General features: G+C 38.0%; 8 protein-coding genes across 8 annotated transcripts; 3 read left to right on the forward strand and 5 right to left on the reverse strand. All coding sequences in view use genetic code 12, as the record gives it.

Moving 5' to 3' along the window:
- Positions 1-214: 214 nt before the first annotated feature.
- Positions 215-931, forward strand: CORT_0A10980 (hypothetical protein; the record flags this gene model as incomplete). Its single annotated transcript, XM_003866873.1, has 1 exon — positions 215-931. One exon carries the CDS (start codon positions 215-217, stop codon positions 929-931), a length of 717 nt encoding a protein of 238 aa, XP_003866921.1.
- Positions 932-2,268: 1,337 nt separating this feature from the next.
- Positions 2,269-4,389, forward strand: CORT_0A10990 (Amo1 peroxisomal copper amine oxidase; the record flags this gene model as incomplete). The annotated part of the gene is made up of 1 exon (XM_003866874.1): positions 2,269-4,389. One exon carries the CDS (start codon positions 2,269-2,271, stop codon positions 4,387-4,389), a length of 2,121 nt encoding a protein of 706 aa, XP_003866922.1.
- Positions 4,390-4,709: 320 nt separating this feature from the next.
- On the forward strand, positions 4,710-5,333 carry CORT_0A11000 (hypothetical protein; the record flags this gene model as incomplete). The annotated part of the gene is made up of 1 exon (XM_003866875.1): positions 4,710-5,333. One exon carries the CDS (start codon positions 4,710-4,712, stop codon positions 5,331-5,333), a length of 624 nt encoding a protein of 207 aa, XP_003866923.1.
- A 32-nt stretch (positions 5,334-5,365) lies between these two features.
- On the reverse strand, positions 5,366-7,645 carry CORT_0A11010 (hypothetical protein; the record flags this gene model as incomplete). The annotated part of the gene is made up of 1 exon (XM_003866876.1): positions 5,366-7,645. The coding sequence occupies one exon, from the start codon at positions 7,643-7,645 to the stop codon at positions 5,366-5,368; it is 2,280 nt and encodes a 759-aa protein (XP_003866924.1).
- A 397-nt stretch (positions 7,646-8,042) lies between these two features.
- Positions 8,043-10,172, reverse strand: CORT_0A11020 (hypothetical protein; the record flags this gene model as incomplete). The annotated part of the gene is made up of 1 exon (XM_003866877.1): positions 8,043-10,172. One exon carries the CDS (start codon positions 10,170-10,172, stop codon positions 8,043-8,045), a length of 2,130 nt encoding a protein of 709 aa, XP_003866925.1.
- A 338-nt stretch (positions 10,173-10,510) lies between these two features.
- CORT_0A11030 (Rnr1 large subunit of ribonucleotide reductase) lies at positions 10,511-13,111 on the reverse strand (the record flags this gene model as incomplete). The annotated part of the gene is made up of 1 exon (XM_003866878.1): positions 10,511-13,111. The coding sequence occupies one exon, from the start codon at positions 13,109-13,111 to the stop codon at positions 10,511-10,513; it is 2,601 nt and encodes an 866-aa protein (XP_003866926.1).
- Positions 13,112-13,969: 858 nt separating this feature from the next.
- CORT_0A11040 (hypothetical protein) lies at positions 13,970-14,318 on the reverse strand (the record flags this gene model as incomplete). The annotated part of the gene is made up of 3 exons (XM_003866879.1): positions 13,970-13,997; positions 14,058-14,209; positions 14,271-14,318. The coding sequence occupies 3 exons, from the start codon at positions 14,316-14,318 to the stop codon at positions 13,970-13,972; spliced, it is 228 nt and encodes a 75-aa protein (XP_003866927.1).
- Positions 14,319-14,537: 219 nt separating this feature from the next.
- Positions 14,538-15,932, reverse strand: CORT_0A11050 (hypothetical protein; the record flags this gene model as incomplete). Its single annotated transcript, XM_003866880.1, has 1 exon — positions 14,538-15,932. The coding sequence occupies one exon, from the start codon at positions 15,930-15,932 to the stop codon at positions 14,538-14,540; it is 1,395 nt and encodes a 464-aa protein (XP_003866928.1).
- Between the last annotated feature and the right edge of the window lie 403 nt (positions 15,933-16,335).

Here is a 16,335-nt window from a genome sequence, read left to right on the forward strand (position 1 = left end):
CGCAAGACGTTTAATTACCACACCATACCCCATCTCGTATATATTCCAACTTTTGGTGCCTAATACTCCTTTTAATTTTATTTCGATTGTAATACCTCAAATCGTCAAACAATTACCCCCCGTTGGATCTTTCAGATTTTGGCCTTATACGCTTATCATAATTTACTTGTTATTTATTCCTAATTGAAGCACAACCAATCCGAATATCAAAAGAATGAGTACTACAGCTGGTTTCCAAGACATAATAGCCAAATTCAACACACAACCTTACTTTTACATCAACACTGTTGTATCCCTTTGTTTCCTACTATACCACATAAAGTCCAAAAACGTGTATTTGATTGCATTGCTTCTATGGGGTAGTTTCATCACGACAATAACTCAATTGAAGTTAGTTTCATCACTGCATTTTGATTGTTTTGTTCTTAGTACAATCTATTGTGTTTCCATCTTTTTAACTAGTGTAATAACCCCATACAACAACTCCAACAGCAATGTGTCCAAAATTCAACTAGATGACATGAGCGATTCCGAACATTCTTTTGATGAAGTTGCTTACGAAGAAAAGAGATTGCCTCAGAAAACAAGATCACATTTCAAAAGATTGAGTGCAATTGTATTGTTTAGTATCATGATACTATCCTACTATGATTATATTGGTGAAGTTGGTACATTCATATGGTTGACAATAACATATGGTGTTACAGTTGGCTCTGGAGTCATTGCAAATTTTACTACGTCAAGAAATGCTACTGATTTTAGGCTCATATTATCAAATTTGATCCATAGCTATAATGCTATATTAATAATTGTTGCTCATTGGATTTTGGTTGTACATATTGGCTTGGATTTGGTTGCTTTAACTTCTTACGCAGTGTTGATGTTTTTCTCCTTCACATTCTTTCCCTACATAGAACATATAGTTAATTAAAGAAAGCCTCGATGAGGACTATTGATAAATGTAAAAAAATGGGTAAATTTGACGAGGAACGAAACTATTTGACACATTATTTGTTGTACACTTTGCATTGCGTCGCGTAAAGTCAACTTTGTATTATATTATTTTGACATAACGGATTTCCGTTTCTGTTATTTGTCACAAAAACATTTGCGACAATGAAAATATAAAATATGACAATTTGCAACCATGATTTTATTATTGGTGATAGTAAACGAAATTGCCAGAAAGAATCTTATTTCGCTAAGGACAAAAGTGTTCCATAGAGAGCCAAGGTAACTTTGCAAATCTAAACCTCTGGTTGATTAAGTGTGCATTAGTGGTTTCCAACTTGAAGGGGATACTTTATCTCTACTCAATCCAGCTACTAAATTGAAAAAAGTGTAAACTTAGTATACAAAATCTTAATCAAACGCTATCAAAAAGTGTAAAGTTGTGCTGGTCATATGTTAAGGTCAGTTCCTGGATTATCCGGTGTTCATTCAATTTGCAACAAATTTGTTGCAAAATTTTAAAGCAAGTTCGATTCGATAACTGTTTTCGTAGCCGCGCCTTTTACTATTTCACAAGTGATTGCCCAACAATGGTCTCTACATTGGATATAAATTGTGGTTGTGGTTTTTTGCAACTCCATTTTTCCTAATGTGGCAATCGGACGCGGTAAGAGAAAGGTATTCAAAATGCCCGCCCAACAACTATCAAAGCCGCACAAATTAACAAATTGGGAAGGTGGAACCCACATTAATAATTCTTGTTTTGTTTTTTTCCGTATGGAAATGTTTACCTGATCGGGTATCGATAAGAGCAGTAGAATATATCGTTTAATGAAAATAGAAAATTATTTGAGCACAAAGGCTAATCAAACATCTCCACTAATCTTTAGCACAATAGACATCGAACGCATCTCACAATCATAAATATGTTATCAAATCAGATTACAGTATACGATGAGTATGAAGATTGTAACTCACGATACTCGAATCTATTGGCTAATAAGAGGCGAAGATACAGATGATAAAGGTACATTTCGTATCTACTCCGTTTTTAATTGCAACGAAAATAATAAGTAACTTTATCTTTGTTAATTATCAATGGTAATTTCTTACTACAGTTTTCCATAACTAAATTGAATTTATTATTTGGGTAATAATTTACCAACCAGATCTCCATAAAATTTTCAACAATATAAATATTGGTTTATATCCCCCCTCCTCTCATTGATTTGACTTTTAAAATGCGTACATAGATAAAACATCTTTCTATTTGCTATTCAACCCTTTTGCTAAACTACAATACTACAATAATACAAGATGGAGAGATTAGCTCAATTGGCATTACATTCCACTTCGGCAGTTGGTGCACCACAAGCTCCAGCCCACCCATTGGATCCTTTGACCCCACAAGAAATCAAGTCAGTATCTACCCTCGTCAAGAGCAAATACAACAACAAGGCTCTCAACTTCAACACAGTTACTTTAAGAGAACCAATCAAGAGAGCCTATTATGAATGGAAGGAAAAGAACGGTCCTAAACCACCTAGAATTGCTTATTTCGTTATTGTGGTTGATGGTGACAATGGGGTTCACGAAGGTTTGGTTGATATTGGTGCTCAACAAGTCATAGAAATGAAACACACTGAGGGAGTTCAACCAATCTTGACTCCACAAGACTTGCAAAGAACTGAGGAAATTGTTCGTAATGATCCAGAAGTTATCAGACAATGTGAATTGAGTGGTTTACCTTCAAACTCGATGGATAAGATCTACTGTGATGCTTGGACTATTGGCTATGATGAGAGATGGGGATCGTCAAAGAGATTGCAACAAGCCTTGATGTACTACAGATCAGATGAAGATGATTCTCACTACTCCCACCCCTTTGATTTCTGTCCTGTGGTGGATATGAATGCTGGTAAAGTTATTTACATTGATATTCCACAAAGAAGAAGACCATTGTCAAAGTTCAAGCACTCAAGCTTCCATCCAAAACATATTGCTGAAAAATTTGGTACCAAAGAAAACCCATCTGGTTTCAGAAACGACAACACCCCAATCAATATTACTCAACCTGAGGGAGTTTCATTCAAACTTAATGGGCACGTTATGTCGTGGTCTAACTTCAACTTCCATATCGGTTTCAACTATAGGGAAGGTATTGTTTTGAGTGATATGACCTACAACGATCATGGAAATGTGAGACCATTGTTTCACCGTATCTCCCTTTGTGAGATGGTGGTTCCATACGGTTGTCCTGATTTCCCTCATCAAAGAAAGCACGCCTTGGATATTGGTGAATATGGTGCTGGTAACTGTACCAACCCCTTGGCGTTGGGTTGTGATTGTAAGGGGGTTATTCACTACATGGATGCTCATTTCCCAAACAAGGATGGTGATGCGGCAACCGTTAAGAATGCCATTTGCATCCATGAAGAAGATGATGGTTTGCTTTTCAAACATTCCGATTTCAGAGATGATTTTCAAACCACTGTTACTACCAGAGGAAAGAAATTGATTATTTCACAAATTTTCACTGCTGCCAACTACGAATACTGTATTTATTGGATCTTTAGACAAGACGGAACTATTAAATTGGAAATTAGATTGACTGGTATATTAAACACCTTTGTTTGTGCTGATGATGAAGATATTGGACCATGGGGTACCAAAGTTTATCCAAATGTCAATGCACACAACCATCAACACTTGTTCTCATTGAGGTTGCATTCTAGAATTGATGGAGATAATAACTCAGCTGCAACAAGTGATGCTAGACCTTCACCATTCCCAACCGGATCAAATGAAAACATGTACGGTAATGCTTTTTACTGTGACAAAAAGACTTTCAACACGGTCAAGGATGGTATCACCAATTTCGAAAGTGCTACAGCTAGAACATGGGATATCTTCAATCCAAACTCTGTCCACAAATATTCTGGTAAGCCGGCAACATACAAATTGGTTTCAACTTTCTGTTCACCATTGTTGGCACAAGAAGGTTCATTGGTGAGAAAGAGAGCACCTTGGGCAGCCAACCACACTCAAGTCCTTCCATACAAGGATGACGAGCATGGATACGGCTTGTTGTATCCATCAGGAGATCATGTAGCTCAATGGAGTGGTGACGGGCCAAGAGGTATGAGAAAATGGATTGGTGATGGATCGGCGAACATCAACAATACCGATATTGTTTTCTTCCACACATTTGGTATTACTCATTTTCCCGCTCCGGAAGATTTCCCAGTTATGCCAACCGAAATTTTTGACTTGCAATTGAGGCCAAGAAACATTCATACTGAGAACCCAGTATTAGATGTTAAACCATCATATGCTAGAACTACATCGGAGGTCAAAGCTGGAGCTGCTGGAATTGACACGTGCAGTTTGAATGTTGACAAGACTTCGAGGTTGGCTACTGAATGTTGTAAAAAGTAATTAGAATGGAGCTGTTTGAGAATTTAATCGTTGTTTGGATATATATTTATAGTAATTTATAGGAATTGAATTGTAATGTGAATTGAAAGTTGTTTTTATTGTGGAAGAGCACTGTGTGCCATGATTATAATTCAAATGGGAGTCTGTAACAACTCGAACAGTCACTGATAATGAACCGTTCCACCACGACTGGCGATAGTGAAATTTAATCCGCAAGAGTATTAGCCGCTTATCTTCAGTGTGAAAAAAAAATTGTTAGCACGAAGATCATCGCTCTTTGTATATCACCATACAACCCACTTAATATACAAATCCTCATAATGAAGTACGTCATAGAACACATGGAAGAAGGATTTTCCGAATGGGTCATCTTAGAATACTCTCAAATTATCAGAGATGTAGGTAAAGATAATCTCATTCTTACTTCACTTCCACCATCCACCACTGAGAAGGATATTCCTCAGAAGTTACTTGACCTTGGAATCAACTGGACTACCAAGGAATGCGTAGAATTAGAAAAAGGTGGTTTACAAAAAGACGAAGTATGTTTACTTGACCCTGCTGCTGAGACGGATTTAACCCCTCAAGATAAATCTAAATTCAAGTATTTTGTATTTGGTGGTATATTAGGTCAACATCCAAGAATTGACCGTACTGGGATACTACGTGAAAAATACGGGTTTGTGGGAAGAAGATTGGGGTCATTACAAATGACTACAGATACAGCCGTTCGAACGACACAAAGAATTATTGAAGATGGAATAGAATTTGACAAGATTAAATTTTTGGATTATCCTGAAATTAAATATAATAAATACGAATCTACCGAAATGCCATTTAGGTACATTGTTGATGAGAAGGATGAACCAGTTTTACCTGAAGGAATGTTGGAATTGATCAAGCATGATGCTGATCAGAGTATAGATGACTTGTTGATTAATTGAATAGTCGGAGTGTGAATGTGTGTGAAAAAAGTTTAATATAGAGTAACCGTTTCACTCTTTGGGGGACTCTGTTTTGCCAAGACCTCTTTCATGACGAACCCAGCAGTGTTTTCATCTTCAAAATATGAGATGTGGGCGCTGACTGCAGATATAAGACTGAAATCAAGTACTCCCATGGGTAAACTGTAATCGATTCTTCCAGTTTCATTTAATGAAGTGAGTATAGATAACTCTTTGGGTGTCAATTTTCGTTTTGCACTTTTATCTCCATCTCCATCTCCATTCCCATCATCAGTTTCCTTTTCTGTAAATGCAATACTGGATATTATATCACCTAATGCATTTTCTTGCGATGCCTTTTCTTCTATAGATTTAGCATCAGCATTTTTCTCCTTCTTGGTAATATTTAGCCACTTGACGGCAGATGCAATCTTTTCAGAAATTTCATCTCCAAAACTTGCCAATTCTGTGATTTGACTATTGAAACCTTTAACAGCAAATTTGACAGGAACAGGTTTAAAGTCACCAAATTTCGGTGATATTAATGGCTCGATTCTATATGCGACTGGATCGCAAGGGTGAAATACATTGTACAAGTTTTTGCATTTCGGTGCCACAGCAGGTGCGTCCTTTGAGGGTTCATAATCTTTCGTTGACCTAGCCTCAATGTTTTTACCTTCGAGAAGTTTAAACATCCCTACTGGGGATCCAACAAGAAACAAATTATCAACCTCAAAACAAAGATCCCGGGTCACATCAATTGAACCTTCGATTGTACCGCTTTGTCCTGAAAGTATATCGAATGCAATGGCCGAACCCAACGAGTGACCCAAGATATGGATTTTCCCTTTAAAGTTAGGGTTCCGCTCCATGTATAATTTGTAAACGCGGTTCAATTCGGAAGTAACCGATGTAAATATTTGTTTTAGATACTTTGGTTCATAGTATAACAAGACATCGAGCACAACATCACCCACTATATTTCTCAACGCTTTAATACCTTCAACATTCAACTGTGAAAGAGTTGGTAATCGTGAATCTTTATTTTCTTGCTGTGTTCTTTGAGGTGAAAAATCAACACGATGTCTCCAAGAAATGGGAAGGACCTGAATACGATTATTGTTGGTATCTGCTTGCCCCTTAGGGTAAGCAAGTTTTTGATAATCATCATTCTCCTCATATACTTTTCTCATTGTATTGCGTAGCACATTGATGTTGTGAGTGAAATTGACTGACTCGTACTTGCTGCCCAATACTTGACCGATTCCGTGAATACAAAAGATTAAATGGTCGATTTCTCGATTGGATTTTCTCTCTGAAGTGTCCAAGTCATAATCGGCTTCAAGATACTGTTGCATATGCTTGTCATCAACGTCATTGTCAATAGTATCATCTTCATTCACATCTTCTTTGTTGGCCCCATCGCTTTCAGAATTCAATTTACCCAAAACGTTTCCAAATTCGTGCTGAAAAGAATCAGCAATACTTGGTAAGGGATTGTCGGGCAACTTGTCAAACAAGCTTTCTTTTAACTCTTCAGTATAGCCACGTTGAATGTGTTTAACCCCTAGTAATGAAACTGGATTGGGACCAAAGTAACGTATAGCGTCAATCTGGAAATCGGAATCGTAACTGTCAGGAAACATTACCGCTTTGTTATCATTGAAGTACAACACAAGCTGTCCATCGCCAAGATTATAAACATCCTTTTGTCCAGTCAAATCAATCTTGTGTTCTTGTTGCTGCTTCTCTGCTTGCAACTTGTTGAATTTTGAAATCTTCTCCTTATTACCCTTCAGTTTCTTCTCGCTGACATTGCCTTCAAACAAATACGGTTTGACTACGTTATACCGCTGTTCAAGCTTTTTGCCAACTTCATTGGGCAACGGAGTTCCATCGGTACTGAACCAAAGCCCTCGGCGTACTTCATAAACTGGGCCTTCCCAGTACACCGGACTTAACTCAAACTTATCAATATTTACTTCAAATAGCTTATCTTCATTTACCTCCACTGGTTTATCAGATCTATTTCTGAATGCACGCTCTAATCGATTAGAATCATATTCCGAAAATGGAATAAATGATTCCGGATTCTTTGTTTTGGTGTAGTTGAACCATTCGGGTTTCGATATTGGCACATCCGAGGCATAGAACCACCTAACGCTGGCTTTGGGAGCATTCCGAGGACCAAAGTCGTTTGTTTTGCTTGTGCTCTTGGCGCTGTTGAACCTTGCAAACATGTTTATGTTTTTCGTTCGCACAAGCATTATTCTATGCATATATGGTGTAATCTTGGGTACTGAGAATATCATCTTTATGAGTCAGGTTGCTAATTGCGTCGAAGTAGTGTCCTCATGTTGTTGAACCTTTTAGCAATTGAAACCTGTGAAAGTTTTGGTTTTGTATGATAGCCCTAATTGCATGAGTGTGACACAAAAGTGCATTTCTACGTAAAGAATTAGAGCCGAAGTATAAACACACAAGCCGGTTCACATTGAGAAAGCTACCAAGAGGAAGCAGAGCTACAATTGAAAACTTTTGGATCGCCTTGAACCGAGTTCCGCACGATGGTCATACGCTATTGCAGCAGTAAAGATTCTATTAATTTCCGTCGATATAGTGAATTCAACTCGATACCATGTCTAGCATTTGGGTACTGACCGCACTCTCCAACCGCGCCCATCTCATCAATGAAGGATGAATTTTGCCTCAGGTTAATCCTGGTAATGGCAAGGTGAGATTCCCACTGGGCCACTTCAAAACAGCAGCATTCGAAAAATCGCTATACACCATAGTATTGGGGATCTTTCTCCCAATTCGGATATACAATGGTATATCACCATTGTCGTCCTTAATCCCATTATGAAGGGCATCTTCAACTAAATTGTAAATTGGCGTAGTTGCATTCTTTAGCAAGCTCTTTAAATCTAGCGACGAAGTGTTATCCAAAACAAAGTATTCGATATCATTAATCAACAACGAAACCGACGAGTACTTGTTATAAGCTGCAACGTTTGCTACATCGTTAGGTATAAGTTGCCATTGTAAAGTTCCCGAAGATGAATCATAGGCTGTGAAGATTGGCGGTGCAATTTTACCCAAAGGGTCATCTCTTTTGAGCGAAGTAATTGTTTCCGCAATTGCCGCCAAACCCCATCGTGACGCACCAGATAGGAATAAGCCTAACAATATTCCCTGAAACATGAGCGCTGTCCTGCCTCGTGTTGCACAACCGGGAATTAATAGCATGGCCAAGATATAGTGATGCACTCTCAAACTCAAACCCGGCAATTGGGCCAATAGAATTAATCCAAAAACAAAGATGGAATACACCATCAAGTATTTCCGGAATCGACCAGAAAGCCAAATTTTATAAGCTTGAATGACTGCGCAGATTGATATAGTGATGATTATCGATGATACTGCTAAAAGTGCACCCGATTGCTCTTTCAAATCGCTAATTGTAAGACGATCCACTGGTAACCTATCAAAACTGACGTTATTCAATACTCCCAACCAAAACAATGGATACCATAAAATAACTCGACTGAGATAAGATATTTTTTCATCGGGAGATGACGGCTCTGATAGAGTTCTCTTCGTTGAGGAATGCCACAAAATATACAAAATGGAACATGTAGGTAAAAACCTCTCCAAACCTATTGAAATCAAGCTTGCAAAATCTTGCGGATCTGAAGCATCCACAACTATCGGTGGATCTGTGGCTAAACAAATGGTCCAAAAGCCTACCACATTAATTATCCAGTATACTGCTGCACCACTCGCGAGGTAGACAATGGGGAGACCAAGAACGACGTTTATAATGAGTATCACAATTCGAGGATCATGACACTGGTGGAAGGTTTCTTTATCCAATCTTAATATCTTGAAGTAGAATGACGATTTGAAGAATGATTTAAACCCTATCGAATCATCAACACCATAGTGACCCTTCGTCGACTCAAAGTAAGATTGGCTCTTGCTACTGTATGACAAACGAGCGCACCCACCCCAGAACGGTGATACTAGTCCGGCATGTACAGCAGCTCCACAAGGATATGAATCTGCTCGATAAGGGTTTGTGAGCTGGGAGTCGTCAATTTTGGTGGCAACTTTGTCACCTCCACCGATGAAGTAGCCCCTATGCTTAATCCTCTGATCTCCAATCGGTATCAATGAGTATGTCCAGCTTCCACGATCGCATAATGCTGGACACCGTATAACCACATCATTATCACCACTATGCTTAACAATTTCCGGACACAATTCACCATTCAATCCACATGCTGCGTTTTTCCCACTCCAAAACTCACGCAGTGACAGACAAGTCAAACTATGAATGTGTGGAGTAGATTCATCTGACGTAAAAGGAGGCACTGTCAAATATGGTATTAAAATTGAATAACACAACCCAAACCAGAATAAGAGATACACTGTAAGCAATATTCTTCTGTAGGTTAGGGGTATATTCTGGTTGAATCTCACCGGTAGCTCCTCAAGAAACTCCAACTTTAACATTCGTGGTGCATAATCATCTCTAGGTTCTGCCGGACCAATCCACAATCTTTGAAAAAATTGTTTCACCTTGTAGAGCAATCTTGTTTTTCGATCTTGGTGGTAAAGCCTCACATATTCATCTCCTGATTCGTTCTCATAATCCTCAGTCAACAATTCCGATTCGGACATTCTCGATGGATTTAAATCAGTCAAGGGTATATCTTGAGGATCTTGCTGAGGTAGATCTGACGAGTCAGAAGTATTATTGTTCTGACCTTGTGATTGACTTTGTTGCAAATGGTGATCTTGGTTGTCAAATTTAATTGACCGTTTATTATTCATATAGTATTTTAATTTCTTTATCTATTTATAACTTCTTCCCATACAATTTCACTTCACATTGTGTGTTGCAAATATACAATCGTCTTACAAAATTTCCTCCCCACGGTGAGAAAAAGGCGTGTATTGGGGCTAAATTTCAGAGTACAATAACCCTTTAATATCAAGACAGTACTGTTACAGTTACATTACAACACCTGAATTCTAAATCCAAAAAGAACTTTACATTAAACATTAACAAAACTAAACAGAACTAACCTGACAAAAAAATAAAAGACAAAAAGACAAAAAGGAGATAAAAATTGAAAAAAGCAAACCAGTATGAACTTCTATTATTCCCTTTAACCAGAACACATGGTACACGATTCAGGATTGTCGATAGCACAAGCAATGACTTTTGCACTATAGATGTCGTTTTCAATTTCCTCTATGGTTCTATTATCAACAGGCTCCGAATCTTCTCCTTCCTGCTTGGCGTCTTCCAGCTTTTCAGCTTTATCTTCGATCTTCAAATCGGCGACGGAGTTTTCCAAAGACGTTGGTTCAGTTGTAGGACTCTTTTCAAATGAATTATCAGTTGAAGCACTTCCATCTCTTGATTTTGACAAATATTTAGGTCTGTTTAATTTATGCAAAGAAGCAACATTCAAACCAGCTGATTCGGCGATGGCTTTATCGATAGTGAATTGAATAGCAGCAGAAGCGGCTTGTGTTCTCAAATAGTACATACCAGTCTTTAATCCTTTCTTCCATCCATAAAAGTGCATACTTGTCAATTTACCCATTGTTGGGTCCTTGATATGGATGTTTAATGATTGTGATTGATCAATGAAGGCTGCCCTATCAGAGGCCATATCGATAATATGCTTTTGAGAGATTTCCCACACTGTCTTGTACAATGCTTTAATTTCATCGGGGATATTTGGCAAAGCTTGGATGGAACCATTGTTTGAAATAATACTACTCTTCATAGCATCGTTCCAAATACCCAAATCAACCAAATCCTTCAACAAGTATGGATTAACAATTTGGAATTCACCAGCCAACACTCTTCTGGAGTAGATGTTCGAAGTGTATGGTTCAAAACATTCATTGTTACCCAAAATTTGTGATGTGGAAGCGGTTGGCATTGGAGCCACCAACAAAGAGTTTCTCATACCATGTTTGGCAAGTTTTTTTTTCAATTCATCCCAATCCCATAATTCTGTAGGCTTTCTGTCCCACAAGTCATATTGTAACAAACCTTGGGATGCTGGTGATCCTTGGTAGGTTTCATAAGGACCTTCTTCTTGTGCCAATTCAATAGAAGCTTCAACAGCAGCGTGATAGATAGTTTCGAAAATTTGAATGTTTAATTCTCTAGCTTCTTGGGAATCGAATCCGATTCTTAAAACCATGAAGGCATCAGCCAAACCTTGGACTCCCAATGCAATTGGTCTGTGTCTCATGTTAGATTTCTCAGCTTCAGGGACTGGGTAATAATTCCTGTCTATGACTCTGTTCAAGTTACGAGTAACAACTTTGGTAACATCATGCAACTTGTCAAAGTTGTACCAAGCGTGTTTACCATCTTGTTCAACAAACGAAGGTAACGCAATCGATGCCAAGTTACAGACAGCAACTTCGTCTGGAGCTGAGTATTCGACAATTTCACAACACAAGTTGGAAGATTTGATAATACCTAAATTCTTCTGGTTGGACTTGGTGTTACAAGCATCCTTATACAACATGAATGGGGTACCAGTTTCGGTTTGAGCTTCCAAGATGGAGTACCACAACTTTTGAGCCTTGATGGTTTTTCTACCACGACCTTCCCTTTCATATTTTTCGTACAACTCAACAAACTCGTCACCATAAGTGTCGGCCAATCCTGGAGCTTCATTTGGAGAGAACAATGTCCACTCACCATTTTGTTCAACTCTCTTCATAAACAAATCTGGAATCCACAAGGCCGGGAATAAATCTCTAGCTCTAATTTCTTCCTTACCGTGGTTCTTTCTGATCTCAATGAAATCAAAGATATCACTGTGCCATGGTTCAAGATACAAAGCAAAAGCACCAGGTCTCTTGTTACCACCTTGATCAACATAACGGGCAGTGTTGTTGAAAACACGAACCATAGGGATAATACCATTAGAAGTACCGTTTGTACCAGCAATATAAGCACCAGTGGAACGAATGTTGTGAATGTGCAAACCAATACCACCAGCACTCTTTGAAATTAAAGCACAAGTTTTTAAGGTGTCATAAATACCTTCAATAGAATCTTCTTTCATTGCAACCAAGAAACAAGATGACATTTGTGGTTTTGGAGTACCAGCATTAAACAAACAAGGAGAACCATGAGTAAAGTATCTTTGCGACATCAAGTTATAAGTTTCAATGACTCTTGGGATATCTCTTCCATGTATACCGATAGCAACTCTCATAATCAAATGCTGTGGTCTTTCAGCTACTTTACCATTGATACGTAACAAATATGATCTTTCTAAAGTTTTGAAACCAAAATAGTTGTAATTGAAATCACGGTCATAGACAATTGCTGAGTTCAATTCATCAGCATTCTCTTGAATGATATCGTATGTTTCCTTTGAAATCATGGGAGCGTGAAGATTAGTTTCTGGGTTGATATATTCGTACAAATCTTTGGAAACCTGAGAATACAATTTAATGGTTTGTTTATGCAAATTGGATACCGCGATCCTTGCTGCCAAGACAGCATAGTCTGGGTGTATGGTGGTCATAGTAGCAGCAGTCTCAGCAGCCAAATTATCCAACTCAATGGTTGTGACACCTTGGTATACACCAGCAATGACTTTTTGAGTAATAGCAACTGGTTCAACATGATTTGAGTCTAAACCATAGCATAATCTTTGAACTCTAGCAGTGATTTTGTCAAAGCGCACTGGCTCTTTTCTACCATCTCTTTTGAAAACGTACATGAGGTCAGTTTTATATGGTTTGGTAGTTTGATAGAAGTAAACTCTAGTAGTATCAAAAAAGTAGAAAAGAAGATACGATTAGTTATTTATATAAAGTTGTAGGGACGCGTATTCATCATGAGAAAGAGAGAAAAAACGCGAAATGTTTTCTTTTTTGATGCTGCGTACACGTATAATATAATACATACATCACAAAATCATAAACCCAGCTGTATACATCCATACATACGTATTCAACTACAGTTGGAATTAGTAATATAGTGTATAAACATAAACAAATCCCACATTAGGAAAACAACTTATAAACAAAGATTTATAATCATCCACAAACTCCTCTACAAATTTCATCTTTCATTTATATCTCTAGTAACTAGAACAATGGCTACGACATCGGCTTTTATCATTTTGAGTTTTTATATAAACACAGGAAATCTCAAAAGATAAAGCCGTATCGGTATTTAATCAAATTGGCTGTAAAGAGAAGGAGTATATACGACCCTACTATTTGGACTAGTAACCTAAACTACAAAGCAATTGATCGTAAGATAACGTTGAGTGGCTCATTACTAGCGTGGTTCGTGACTAACTAGTGCCTACCACTTATGTTACTCGATATCGTGCCATTGACTTTGCAACGAAATACCAGTTATCTTGGAAAAGAGGACACAGACAATGTCGTAAATTCACGCCCCTGGAAAAGTTTACAGAATATCTTTAATAGAGTGGGCCATGTCCGTTTATTTTCTGGTGAAGATGTATTGGGGAGTTTTCAAACTTTTTAAATCTATCATCGTTTATTTCCGTCCTATTCACCAAAATCTAAGGGTGTACAAGCTGGCATGTTGATTTATATACTCACTACTTTGTCTCTTCCTTGGTTAAGTCACTATAAGATACATGTTAGTATTTTGTAAACATCAGAAATGCACAACACAATGATACATACTTTAAGAATTTCTCCAAATCGAAGTCATCTTCCTTGGATTGAGCTACTGGAGCAGCTGGCATAGCAACAGCTTCCTTTTTCACATCGTTGCTCCTTAAAAGCTTTGGAATAGCAACACCAGCAGCAACTGAACCCAATGTAAGAATGGACAACTAAAGTTAGATGTTGTTAGTAAACACATGCTTGCTGGAGTCACACAAATGCAATACATACAACGTGTGCTGGAACTTGTTTACCTAATATAGTGTATGCTGAACCCATTGCGTCTCTTGTTTGCTAACACTATTGATGAAACTGTTGGACTTAAATTTAGTTGTTGAATTTTTCGGGTCTCGGTCCAGTTCCCCCACACACAAAACCAATTCTGATTTGCGAATGGAATCATAGTTGGACAATTTAGAACCGGTTTGGGTAAAGTGGTTAAAGCACATGAGAGAAAAGCTTCATATCTCCTATATCAAAGATGCTGTATACGACTTCTTACTTACTTTTAGCCAACCTCCAATAATTTTCTAACCCAAATTTTTTGAGTACATTGATTGCTTCTTCATCGTTTCGAGAATACATGAAGCTCCATTTTTGAAAGTTGAGCTTTGGAAGCTTTCCTTCCCAAATGATTGAGCACTCGTTGTCATTTCCGTGTTCATTAAAAGTACTGCGAGAATTTACTTCCGAACTTATCCCCGATGGATCATTTCCGCTCTTACCCAGTGCGGCCACCTCATTCCACTTGATCCTATTCATCAATAACTTCTTATAATGATTGATGGATTTTTCTCCTCCTTCAACAATGATCAAATTGAAATTTGGGTTTTTCAAGCAAATTCCAAATAAGTTATCCTGCTTGGCATTAATATCCACCTTGAACAGATGTTGTGGATTGTCCAAACTGTTCACTTTATAAACCGTGGTATGGATCCCCTTAGCTAAATCTTGTTCTTGTTTAGCGTATATCTTGGCATGTTTTTCTTCTTTTGTCAACTTTCGTGCTTCATTATCAGCAAGATGCTTTCGAAGTCTCTCTTCAACTTGTTGCTTTACTCGATTTTCAACAGCAGTTGGATCTCGTATCGCCTCATTAGTCAACACATTCATCAAATTGGAAAGCTTCACTTTTGGTTCTGGTGGTGGATCCAATCCAAGTTTTATTCTATCTTGCATTTCCTTGTGTCGTATTTGTCGGTCATTCTTTCTCATACGCTTCCGTTCCTGTTTCGTCAAAAACATTGGCGTGATATCAGATTGTTTAGTACCAACCCAGATGGGCTGAATTAATACTGGATGTTGAATGTATGAAGTAACAGGCATATTTTCATTATCTAGTATCCTCCGACTTATATCATCAATTTTTGAATAATTGTTATCTCGTAAGTATGGTCTGTCCCACCATTCCATCAATGGTGGATACGATGGTTGGTACAGTTCCTCATTTAAGCTAACGTCTGGAATTAAACCTCTGCTTTCCAATTCCTGGTGCCTTTTTCTCTCCTCCTCTTCCTCTTTCAACCTCTCCCGAAGCTTTTGTCCCTGCTGTACATACTTGCCTTGTTGGTTAAACTTTAATGGTTTAGGTCTATGTGTTGAGATGGTTTTTGTATGGTTGATGTAGGGGTTATATGCGCCTGGATCGAACCATTTCTTTCTCTTGAATTCCAGTTGATCGGTTTGAATAGTTGGAGCTGATAGAGTCAGTGCACGCAATAACGGGTGAATATCAACATCAAGCCCTTTGCCGCTTTTCTTTTGGCTATCATATTGAGTATTGTTTAGGACACCATCCAGACGTTTTGGATGGAAGGCTTCTCGAGTTTTCTTCACATGATGTGCTCTTGAGTCTAAATCGTTCTCTTCTCGGCTTCGTTTGCTATACGACATCACTGTGCGTTATATTATGAGATTAAGTCCTTGCTGGTTGGAGTCAGTTGCATCATCACCATCTGTTTCGCTTTTGTGCTCGAGGTATTATTCTGAGTTGGTAGCTCCCAAGGCAACTACAATGATTCTGAGACTTCGCAATGGGGTATGCTTCAAATCGATCTCATACTATAAGGTCTTGCTTGAATGTCTTTAGAGTTGAGCTAATACAGGTGCCTTTTACCTCACCACTCGATTTAGAACTCAATTCATCACTCTTTCCTACATAAAAATATGCTTAAATGAAATGAGTTACTCACGCATAATACATTTTTGTATCTTTTTTTTCTCGGGAGCAAACTGCTTTAATTAAGTGATAGATCTATACCCTTTGAACTCTTTTTTCTTGTTACTTTCTTTTCCA

This window comes from Candida orthopsilosis, assembly GCF_000315875.1.
Source record: "Candida orthopsilosis Co 90-125, chromosome 1 draft sequence".
In the NCBI taxonomy this organism is placed as follows: Eukaryota; Fungi; Ascomycota; class Pichiomycetes; order Serinales; family Debaryomycetaceae; genus Lodderomyces; species Lodderomyces orthopsilosis.